At 39.4% G+C, this 12,571-nt stretch overlaps 1 protein-coding gene across 27 annotated transcripts in view; it reads left to right on the top strand.

The window, feature by feature from the left end:
• CHRM2 (cholinergic receptor muscarinic 2) overlaps window positions 1–12,571 on the top strand; it is a 273,908-nt gene that overhangs the window by 151,142 nt on the left and 110,195 nt on the right. For 3 of the 27 annotated variants that reach the window (XM_088141158.1, XM_088141156.1, XM_088141157.1), the window contains one exon: window positions 3,939–11,747. The exons of the other annotated variants lie outside the window; for them this stretch is intronic. In XM_088141158.1, coding sequence (XP_087997284.1) covers window positions 3,972–5,378 — 1,407 coding nt within the window. In that variant the 5' untranslated portion in view covers window positions 3,939–3,971 and the 3' untranslated portion in view covers window positions 5,379–11,747. Of the gene's footprint in view, window positions 1–3,938; window positions 11,748–12,571 lie in introns of those variants that run through there. 27 annotated transcript variants of the gene reach the window in all.

Raw genomic sequence — 12,571 nt, 5'->3', positions numbered from 1 at the left:
ATTTGACAAGTGAGTCTTTGTATCTGGTTCACATGAATTCCACATCTGGAGCCTAATAGGCTGCCTTGGATAAGTTTGGAGCTTTTTCAAGGTGAAACAGATGGTCACCAACTGTCCCAAGCCAAATCAGACTCTTCCTGGCAATATGGTGTTGCTGTTTGTTGGTGATACATCTAGCTCTATTCCTGTTCTTGTTTCAGCTCTGGACAAGGCCTCACTTCCCCTAAAGGATCATGTCTAAAATTTATGTGTTTGTGTATTGTGGGGGGGTGGGGGGAGGTCCTCCTGCATTCATGACTCCTACTATAATAGCAAACGGAGGCCATGTCCATGTGGTGTTTTCCCAGCTGGTGCACCAACTGTGGGCCTTTCTGGATTGGGTGGCCCCGATAACAGTCTAAACTAATGTAGTATGTTCTACATGGTACTGCCTTTGAAAAGAACTGGAATCTTCAGTTGATCTAAAGAATGGCAGCCCATCTACCAGCTGGTAGTAGCTGAGTTAGTCCTGCAATAGCAGTGTTGTGATTGCAGCGCTGGTTACTGTCTTGCTTCTGAAACCAGTTCAAAGTTCTGCTTATTATCTTCAAGACCTACTTAACTTGGTTCTTGGGTAGGTACAGGATAGCCTCTTTGCACAAGATTCAGCCTGCCCCATGAATTCCTTTTGGGGGTGGGGGGCGGGCTGAGGATTATTGTATAGAAGATAGGTGGCCATATAAGTTATATAAATAAATCTCTGCCTCAAAAGAGATGAAAGAAATAGATATCTGAGGTGACACACCTTCTCTGTGGTGGCCCCCTGACAACTTGCTCCCAAGTCGTAGAATACCCTGCACTTCCTGGCCTTTAGGAAGATGCTCAAAATCTGACTATTCTATAGGGAGTTTGGGTATTAATGGAATAAGGATTACCATATAGCTAGAGGGATTTATTATATGAATGTATACCTGGTTTTTATCTATCTATCTATCTATCTATCTATCTATCTATCTATCTATCTATCTATCTTGGGTTGACTGTAAACCACTTTTAGTCTATGGAAATAAGCGGGCTGCCGCAGTGACCCAGGATCACAATTATTCTTGGGAGGCTGAGAACCATGCACTTGGTGGGAGTATATCACACATGGTGGGGTATGACAGTTCTGCCATCAGTCTTCAGCAGTCATGATCAAATGGTATCCAAAACCTGCACAAAAGGAGCTCAGGGACCACACATCCTTGTGTTGATGTACTGATTGTAACTTATGAAAACAATCAATAATTGCATGATATTCTCCAAAATGAATTATTAATTTACATTTAATGGGATAATTAATGGCTTGGGTGTTAGGTAAGCAAGGTTGGCCTAGGACGGTTCTATTTAAAGTAGGCCAAGTTTTAGTTAGGTCAATTCATATGCAGAAGTGAAACCCCATCCTAATTTTGTACTATCCTTAGGACAGTTGAGGAGGACCTACAAATGGTAATATAGATATTCTGTTTCTTACTTTCCCTGCAGTTGATAGAATCCTGCCATTATTCTCCACCACCACCAATACTGTTCATAATCCGCAAATAGGGTTTTCCTGAGGTTTACAGATTCTTCTTGTCAGGTTCAGCCCAAGAACCACATCAAGGCCATCCAGTGCAGTAGAGTTCCTTTATTGACTTTTACCTAATAGACAGAATCTCGCCAGACTAAATCTGTCTACAGCTACTAGTGAATATACTCCGTGAGACTCTAGGGAGGAGCCAGCCTCATCCTCTTCATCTTCCCACACTTGCTGCGGGCTGAGGAGGTGTTTGCCCTGGAATGTCTCTTCCCCCTCCTGACAATCTTGAAGTTCCATTCCAGAAAGTACAAAATCTGTCTCTTGAAGTCATAAGAAATGTATCCAGTCTATTAAATGCATCATTTAAATAAAACACATGCAAGGCTAGATTGTTCAATTGAATTGTCTTGGTTCAAAGAAATGGAAGAAAACATGGAATGCAATTAAAGAGCAAAAGTACCTGCTCTCTTGGGACCCCTATATCAAACTAGTATGCTGTTTCAGTTTCTTTCCTGGAGTAATCTTTGGAGGGGATGCACCTGTGTTTTGGACACTGATCACAGAACCAGATGTTACAAGGAACTGCAACATGTTGCAATCCAAGCCATTCTGACTGGCAAGAAATTAATTACATTAACATAATGCTTTGGAGAGGCATTATCCTTCAGTGGTGGAGGGCATGCTTGGTAAGTAAATTAGCTAGTCCCAAGTATTCATCGCTAGCTGGATCTCAGCTGGGGTTGGGAAAGATCTTTGGCAGAGTTTGAAGAACTCTCACTCAATATAGATGTTACTTGATATACTAGCGATCAGATGTACCATGGGCCAGTGATAGGTCATCTTTTCTGAGTCAATAGACCCATTTGGAATTGGGAGTGAGGTGTGGATACTCCCACAAAAGAGCTTCCAATGAGGAAATGGACTTTAACGAACAGGTGCTATGGAAAAGATACCTCCTTAACCAAAAGATACGCCATCCCATCTGATTCTAATCTTTGCCTCTTTTCTGGAGCAAGTGGAAATCCAACATCAGTTTGCAGCCAGCTGCCATTTTTTATCTTCTGAGTTGGTCAAATGGGTTCCTGAAGCATATTTGTAAAGATTCAGGTGCTTTTTTTGTGGCATGGCAGCTTCTCATTTAGTTACTTTTAATTAAACAGTACACACACAAACACATATCCATATAGACATACATGGTGTGGGAAGCATGACAGCTGCCTTAGGAGATCTGTAGATACATTTGCACCTACAGACACAGCTTTGCCTACTCATGGGTAGACATGATGCAGACTTTAAATATATGCATCGTAATAAAGTTGAATCTTCCCTTTGTTTCATTTGAATTAGATATACTTGTTTACTTCTTCAAAACTCTAGGGGGGGGGGAGCTATTCTATTACGCCTAGCTCTTTTAGAATGAAACAGCTTATTCAGAGTTGATTTTTACAAAATTGTAACCATAGAGCCAGAAAAGGGAGTACAACATAATCACTGTACAAGCCAGAGAAGAGTTTGCTTTAATTTGTTGGGTTCTTTTCAGCTCTCACAGGTTGCTATACTTTGTAGAAGAATAATCAAAAATATCCAGTGAGTATTTCTACTAAGTGCAGCTGGGCAGAGCTTTAAAGGGGCATTTCCTTTTGATGAACGTTTGATCAAGGCACCCTCTTGATTAAGAGAGCCCTGAGCAGAGAAGTGGCCCTCTCCTTCTCAGTAGTGTAGAGCGACCACAGTGCTTAGCTTGAAAAGTATCTGCATTACATAAAACAACCAGTTGAGGGCAAGTGCAGTGCCTTAAAGGTGCACAGCACCTGGTCATGATAATTGATGACTACTTTGCACACCCCAGTATTTAGAGAATTTCTTTGAAACATTGATCGGGAATGTTGCACAGGACCCTCCCCTGATCCACTCAGAGGCTGGCAAACTGTGCAAGTGTTGCCTTAGTTGGCATTACCTAATTGTCATATTTCTGTGAGGAAAGTGCCAGATCAAAATGTTGAACTTCAACTGCTGCTGTTCTGAATTATACATGAATGTTTTCTGTTGTTATTAATCTTGATCTCTGTGATCTCTTTCTTTTTTTCTCTCTCACTCTGTGTACATATTCTTGCTCTTTTCATTCCATCTTACCTTAAGCAATATGGGAAAGTGCCTTTGATTGAATCAGTCCATCAATCCATCCAGTTGAATGGTGTCAACAATGGTCTGGATCATCATTTCAGGTTTTCAGAAAGGAGCTTTTCCAGACTAACCCAGAGATACCAGTGATTGAACTTAGGACCTTCTGCATGCAGAACATATGCTGTGCCAGTGAGCCCTGGTTCTTTTTTTTCATTTGCCAAAAGCAAGGAAAGCCAGTATCTCACATCTTTGTTTTCTTTCTTTTCTTCTTCTGCAGGCTTAAACTGGCATTCCCTCATCAGATGCAGAAATGAATAACTCCACGAACATAAGTTATTTGGAGGATAGAATGACCCTGCCAAGTCCTTATAAAACAGTTGAGGTTGTCTTCATTGTCCTGGTGGCTGGGTCCCTCAGCCTGGTGACCATCATTGGGAACATCCTGGTTATGGTGTCCATTAAAGTCAACAGGCACCTACAAACTGTCAACAATTACTTTCTTTTCAGCTTGGCCTGTGCTGATTTGATCATTGGTGTCTTTTCCATGAACCTGTACACACTTTACACTGTGATAGGCTCCTGGCCATTAGGACCTGTGGTTTGTGACTTGTGGTTGGCCCTTGACTATGTGGTCAGCAATGCCTCTGTCATGAACCTTCTCATAATCAGTTTTGACAGGTATTTTTGTGTGACTAAACCCTTAACCTATCCAGTCAGGCGGACCACTAAGATGGCAGGGATGATGATTGCAGCTGCCTGGGTACTCTCTTTCATCTTATGGGCACCTGCAATTCTCTTTTGGCAGTTCATTGTAGGAGAAAGGACAGTGCCCAATAAGGAGTGCTACATCCAATTCCTATCAAATGCAGCCGTCACCTTTGGCACAGCTATTGCAGCTTTCTACCTGCCTGTTGTGATCATGACCATTCTGTACTGGCAAATATCCCGTGCTAGTAGGAGCAGGATTAAAAAAGAGAAAAAGGACGGTGGTCAAAACCAGGATCCAGCATCACCAAGTTTAGTTCAAGGTAAAATAGGGAAACCAAATAACAACAACCTCCCAACCAACGAAGATGGGACTGAACACAATAAAATCCTGAATGGTAAAGCCACTGGGGAACCAGTGATGGAGAATTGTGTTCCAGCAGAAGAAAAAGAGAGCTCAAATGACTCCACCTCTGTCAGTGCAGGTGCTTCCAATGTGAAAGAAGATGAAGCAATCACAGAGAATGCCAGGGCTTCTGTCTCCCAAGTTAATGCAAAAGTGGAGAATTCTAAATTGACGTGCATTAGGATACTCACAAAGTCCCCCAAAGGAGATTATGGTGGCTCTACTAATACTGCCGTGGAGATTGTAGCCACTGATGGACAAAATGGAGAGGAGAAGCAGAACGTTGTAGCGCGTAAGATTGTCAAGATGACAAAACAGCCTCCCAAAAAGAAGGCCCCTCCTTCCAGGGAGAAAAAAGTGACCAGGACTATTTTGGCTATTCTTCTGGCCTTCATTATTACTTGGACACCATACAATGTTATGGTACTCATCAACAGCTTCTGTTCATCTTGTATTCCCAACACAGTATGGACAATTGGTTACTGGCTGTGCTATATCAATAGCACCATCAACCCTGCATGCTATGCTCTCTGCAATGCTACCTTCAAGAAAACCTTTAAGCATCTCCTTATGTGTCACTACAAGAACATAGGAGCCACGAGGTAAAACCAGAGTAATGGGGGGGGGAACAAACTCAAAATGGGGGAAGAAAGCTCCAGATTTTATAAAACAATGCCATAGCACTTTATGCTCTACTATGAAATCAAGAAGCTAGAGAACATGACAACAAGATGAGGTTTGTGCTCCCTCTCCAATGTCTGCACTTCAAAGATGATAACTCTTGGGTCAGTGAGTCATTTGGAGGGAAGGCTATAATTGAGTATAAGACCCTGAGACAATGTTCCTTTCTCTCTCATAGCAGAAGGGCTTTTGAATCCATTCTTCATCTTTGGGCACAACCTGTCCCTGAGAAATTCTTCTGAGTAAAGCTTTTTGGGGTTTGCTTTGCAAAAGGGAAAAAAAACTACACAAAAGCATTTCATGAAGCAGAACTGAGTAGGTGTAGTCAAGTATTCTAGAACCATTTTCCAGTTTGTGTCTTCATTTGAAATTGAGGAGGGGTGGTGGACATCTAACATACTTCATGGAAGGTATAAAAACCTGGAACAGAAAACGTGGAATAGTTCCAGTCAGTTCGTTTTTGAATTATAAACAAGTATAACATTACGGAACTAGAGAGGGAGAAAGCTTGAGTTTAAGGAGTTTACTATTAATAGTTACCTCTCTTTGGTTGCTTTATTATACTTTGTGGGAAAAAATGTACTTTACCTCATAATGAGAATGGTTTTAGGCAAGCTTCTAAAATACAGTACATCAGCTTTCCCCAGCCTCATTCCCTCCATTTCTGTTGAACAGGAACTATTATGCTGGCTCAGTGTTATGGCTAGGATTAAAATCATGCTAAGCCATACTGTGGTTTGTTTGGGGTTGGGCTTAGTGTGTTGTACAAATTGGCCACTGTGGTTTGTAAATGATAATTTATGATTTAGCATGATGCGTCAACCCAGGCAGTTGTTTAGCTACCAAACCATGGCTAACAAATTTGTGGCTTAACATGAGATGTGAACCCAGCCATTATGATGTAAAAATGCTAGAATTTGGATTGATTGATTGATTGATTGATTGATTGCCATTGTGGTCATTCAAAGATACCTTGTCTTAATTGATCTTTTCTGATTGGATCAGGTTTTGCAGTCAAACAGAAGAAAAAAATGGAAATGGGTATAGCATTTAGCACACTGTAGGAGCTTTCTGAAGAAGACTTTTGAAAATGGAGTGACTCTTCCAAAGAATAAAAGGGGCAGGTTATATTTGCAGCCATGATCAACAATGGTACACTGAATAGACATTACAAAGTAATGTGATTGCGTAGGTACATGGTTCAATTAGCAACTGTATTTCCTTTCCATTGTTTATCAGAGATTCTGTTACTTCAGATACATAATCTGGTGAGGCATACCCTATACCCCGGACTGAAACCTATAGCAGATCTTGAATGGTTAATGTAAGAGAAGTCGGGGGGGGGTCACTTTGGGATGCTGGCTCGCTTTGAATCCAAAGGTGGAGAAAATACCTGATCAATTGAGATCAGATGGCCAAATGAGAGTGTCTTGCCTGGAACTACTTGCAGGACATGAACAGCAAGGAGGATGATTCTTGCAGAATACTTTCAGATGCACCAAAACAATATCTGACATTCTTGGCCTCATGTCAGTCAGCCTCCCTTATTTTCAGTAGACAGTGGGCAGCACTCATAAAAAGAGGGGAACAGATGAAATAACTTCAGGAAAAACAGGATTGTCCAGTTAAGAGTTCAAATATCCACAATCTTCAAAGCATAGTCTGCCAGTGCTATATGTTCATCACCATCTTGCAGACATCTTTGCTATGTCATTAATGCAAACACATATCCAAGAAATCTGATGTCCCAAGTGTTGTCACTAAGAAGAAAACCTAAGTCCTAATATGATAAATCTTCATTACAAAGAAATATCCTAGCCAGAATCTACCCGATATACTGAAGACTCTTAATATTACCAAAAAAAAAAAATCTTCACAAAGCTAATGCACTGTGGGATTTTTTCCTACGTTATTCCAGTTAAATTTCCTTGCATGTATCTTAAACTGAGACAGCACATACATGTTGATTTCTATCCTCATGGAATGTTTTTGTCCTAAACTGCCTATATTTGAAAAATATGAAGAGGAAAAAAAGAAAGAAGAAAAAGAAGAATGGGAGGGGTGGAAGTCATTCTTCGACCAAATCCATCTAAATCCCTTAAGTATACATAGGATTTGGCCATTATACTAGTAGTATGGGTTATAAAGCTATTACATAGAATTGCTTTGCATATTGGGTGATGAGGGGGAAGGCCTAAATGATTCTTAGGGCTGTGCAAATCTTCCAAGGGTGCTTTGCTTCAAGAAGATTCAAGTGAAGGCATTCTCTGGAAGCTGCTTTGGGAAGCAGCCAGGGCCCCTTGCTTCTAAACCAAAGTATAGGATTCATGCAGAATCCCACAGCTGTGCCAAAGTTTTGGAGCACTTCAGCCATCACAGGAGGAAGAAGGTTGAGAGGAACCTTATAATACTGCTGCCACCATGGTATGAATCTCTTCATCAGGGGAAAGCTGCTTCACAGAGACCTATTGTTTATCTGAATGTTCTGAGGGCTACAGATAAATGGCAATACCGTGACACCTCCATATATATTGAACACGCTGGATGGCAGGAAACCTTGGTGAAAGTTTCTGCTCCCTTTCACCTACAAGCAGTCACATCCTTAAAAGATAGGAGCTTCTGTTAAGCAGTTCAGTGTATATCTGCTTTGTTCACTTTTACAACCGGCATTCCTTCTCAACCAAGCACTTCAGTTTCACTAACCCATTTTCTTGCACCCTTGTCATAGTCCTAGAAATGTGACTAGGCAAATAGACAAAACTGGGCAAGAAAGTTGCTTTTCAGTGGATTTTGAATTAGAGAAAGAAGAACAAAGGAAGGAAAACAAATGAGGAAACCACCCACTGAACCTATCATTATTATGTTGGTCAAAAAAGAGACATCTTTGCTAATTGTCATTATTAATATCTCAGTTAAGTGTGGGGTTTCATATACTGCTTTTCATAAGTGTTCTTTCTAGGATCCAATAACATAAATTATTTAGGACAGGTAGGCAACCATTTGGCAGCTGTGATTTACACTTAATTTGGGGGGGGGGTTGGAAGGAGGTGTGGTGGCCATGTCAAGTAATGATGGATTTGGGGTACTTTCAGGGTTTTGTTGTTTAACTGTGATGTGCTTATTTTGAGGTTTCCATTACAGTTTTCATCTGTTTCCCATCTCAAAATGGTGGAGACCTAATGGTTTTCAGCAAACATGGTTGGAGAGCCTCATAGGGCAAAATGGGGACCTGGGGATTGTGTCTGGCTTTGGAGCTACAAGCTGCCCACCTTAGCTTATTTCTCTTTGATCCCAAAGTAGACGGTTCCCAAGAAAAGTAGGGACACAGAGTCTAGGAAAGACATGGCAAGCTTCAAATATTTAGACATTCACAGAGATATGCATTCTCTGACCAGATGGCCAACATGACAGTAGACTTTGTTCCAAAGTTTTGCTTATTTGTTTTTCATTCAGATCTCATTGAGAAATAGTACTTGTCATTCTGTTTGGGTTAAAAATCATGTGGACCCTTATATAACATTTTTGACTAAAACAACCTCTGACTCAGAAGTTGTTTTAGAACCATTTACTTCATTTCTCACTGTGCCTCTTCATAATTTCTCATGAGTCAGAATGATACATGACCATAAACTCACCAGCAGTTCATATTCATGTCCAAAAATGTTGAAAATAATTAAACTATGAGGGTTTGCCAAGATTAGCCCATGCCATCGTTGTTATATTCCCACTAAATCAGTTGCATGCAATCCATATTTACAGGAGTTATCTCAGTATATCTTCATGTAGGAGTATTATAATTTTCCAAAGCAAGACTTTTTAAAAAGAATTCATAGTATTTAATCATGAGAAAGAATTAAGCCCCAGTTCTTACTGACATATTATTCTCTAGTTTGGCTGCATCATGTAAACTACAAGAAAAGGTTTGATTGAATTCACAAACATAAAAATTCCACAGCACAGACTTTATTCAGATTACATTTTCTGTAGAATCACTTAAACCACAGACTGGTCCTTCAAATGCCACAACAAACTCTGCTTTGACAAAACAGGAATGTTTTCTTAATGTGAAAATAGATGGAGAAAATATGCACACTAACATTTGGCTTACATGCAGCTGGTTTTTGATCCTCCAAGGCAGAGTTTGTGTCATCTTCTAAATGCAGCCATAGAAAACTGGCATAGTAGAAAAGATTTTCACAAAGTTCTTAAACATGTCAGTTCTCTATGCAGAGGGGATACAGAAGAGCACTCAAACATAATCCTACTTGTATCATTCCAACTCAGGTACAAATGGACTAACCTGCACTTAAAAACTAAGTCTAAGTTGCATTGTAATGAAACTGGAGGCATATATAGCAGGTCAGGGGGGGAAAAATAACAATTGATATTTATTGGGCATAATGGGGGAAGCAGAACAGTAATAAACTGGATGATTTCTTCTGCAAGCACTCAACATTTATTCAGATTTATTGACTTATGTAACTGGAGACAGTATTTTCCATATTATCCGTATCTTACAAAATGTCCAGTACAGCGCATTAAAGGACTCCCATTTTTGTCGGCCAGTCATTCTACAAACTTTGAAAATTTGGAGAGGGCAGGGTTCACTTTAGGACTTTGTTTAAAGATTATAGGGTTATAGGTTTTCATCCAGGAATTCCCTCATTGACATTTTTGATGATTCATGATGTTATGTGAGCCTTGGCAGATCTGTGGAAGTGGAGACTGGAGATATCTTAAATAAATTTACTAGTGAGTAACTTTTTGAGCATTCCTTCTTCATCTACATGCTTAAGATCTCATTGCACGTGTGCAATACCTAGACTATTATAAATTTACAGGGCTGTATCATTTTAGAATGGGACCCACATCCACATAATGGGGACTTCTTGTTGCAAAAAGACTAAGCTACAATATTTTACCTTAATATAGCACTAGTTTTGTAAGTATATATTTATTGTTTTATTAAATGGGAATATTAATCTTGAAATCCTCTACTAGTGCTTCAAATGGCAGTCTTTTATATAAGTAGCTTTGCTCATTGTGGTTTCCTCCACAAGTGTTGGGAATATATTGCCCATGAATCTGAATAAACATGGTTGTTGACCAAGATGGCTGGGAATTCTGATAATCTTAACCCAGAACACATCAAGATGGGGAAAGCTGGTACATTTCTGTGAAATCCAAATGATGGAATCGAATAGAATGGAATCAGGCATATCTTTTTCTAGAGTATGGTCCAGAGATTCTACTGGGCTTCAAAATAAATTTTTGTTGCTAGCTTGTTGTGTCTAGAATTCACACTTTCTCAAAATTAATTGCTGTTGTATAAGTAATCCCTCTTCACTTAACAGTATTATAGCCATCCTTTTGGCTTAAGAAGTGTTATATAATAAGACTTTTTTGCTGTTAATTTTCTAGACTTAGTCTTAAGTATACTAGAAAGTAAGGCCTGCCAAACTGAGTAGGATACATATGTGAGGACCAAGATCTCAATATTTATAATTCTCTCCCTAAGCATTCAAAAGAATGTAATAAGTTAGTTCACTGATTATAGTGGGTATTTGGATGGAAAATTGAGTGGGATTATACCCACCATTCCCACCTCTTACTATTGCCTAAGTCAACATCCTTCTTGCATACAGATTCTATGTGCCCAAAACCTGTATATTTATTTGGGAATCCTTAAAAAGGTGGGATCTTTACCTGCATATACAGAATCAGTGCACAAATATATTACTCAAGTTCCTTTGGATTGGAACCAAAAAGAAAGTCAATTTCAGGGCAATCAGATTACTCTTTCACTCCATCTTCGGCTTAAATTACAAGACCACACTTTGAAACACATTTTTTATTTTCTTATTCATCTGTAGCAACTTGTGACCAGGCTATTTGAAGATGGTATACTACTTACAAGCTAGCTCAGTCTTTAAGAGTTCCTGGTTTAACAGAAGGATAGTTGATGGAAATGTGAGAATCAGCCATCTGGGTAGCTGAATCCATGTTCTGAAATTCCTTATTAAGGGAGGTCAAACTGTCTTTTTGAAGTCTTCCACTAGCAGGCAAAGAATTTTTGTTCTCCAGATAGGCCTTTGGTAAGTTGATTTTAAACTGCTGAGTTGAGTGGCTGTAATCTGTTTAATTAATGTGCTTTAATTATGTTTTATTATTTCTATTAAAAAACAATTGCTCACTTTAATTTTACTTTACTTCCTTATGTTAGCTGCCTTGAACACTGATTTTGTTGGAAAGGCTGGAAACAAATTGAATAAATATATAATTTATTTATTATTATTTATTTAAAATTTGTGTTGTTCTTTGAAACTCCTCTTTGCACAGTCGAAAGCAATGAGCCATCTTCAGATTTATGGGGCCTACCGCAGATATTTTGCTGCCTGAGATGGTAACTCCCTCACCCACATCCTGATTCAGAAGTTCTATCAGTTCCCATTAAATTTTATAAAGCAGAACTTCCTTTAGAAATGCTTTCAAAAGAGAAGATCATTCTCATAGGTAGGGGGTGGCGTTCTTGCACTTACGTAGTTACAAGATACCCAAGGGGTGTATATCACTATATAATCTATCCAGGATTCTTGAAACCTTCCTGGCTTCCCATATTTCCATTAAACACCAAAGAAAAACATAAGGAGGGAACTGTCATGGGGCCTTATCAGTAAGGATGCTATGAAACCAGATTATGGTTCTTGTGGACTCTAGGCGTTTATAGTTTCATAGATCCTTTGGTGGATACATTTTTATGGGTGTAACACGTTCTAAAATGTTTATCATACAAGTAATTTTTTTTTTTAAAAAAATCCTTGTCAGATGTTTTTAATAGTTTCCATAGGCCCTAGGCATAGTACCTATTGGATAATGCAACCTTGGGTGCTACTATCAGTACCCAAAGAGAGATTCCTGACTTTGAGAAATTGTTGAAGAATTTATTCCTCCCCTGTAGAAATTCTTAAAAGTCATTCATCCAATTTCTTTACCTACAAACGTGATGGAGAATATTCAAAGGTCACTTTTTCCCAGCTCTGCTTGAATCCTACTTTAGTAATGTGATTGTCTCCTTCATTGCATTTGAAGTCAGCAAGGTCAGAGCAAGGTTAGAGGGA

This window comes from Python bivittatus, unplaced genomic scaffold (assembly GCF_059951505.1).
Source record: "Python bivittatus isolate LINGU-HERP-01145 unplaced genomic scaffold, Pbiv_v1 ctg000330_np1212, whole genome shotgun sequence".
Classification (NCBI taxonomy): Eukaryota; Metazoa; Chordata; class Lepidosauria; order Squamata; family Pythonidae; genus Python; species Python bivittatus.
The sequence above is the reverse complement of the archived record's forward strand: the minus strand, read 5'-3'. Positions and strand labels throughout refer to the sequence as shown.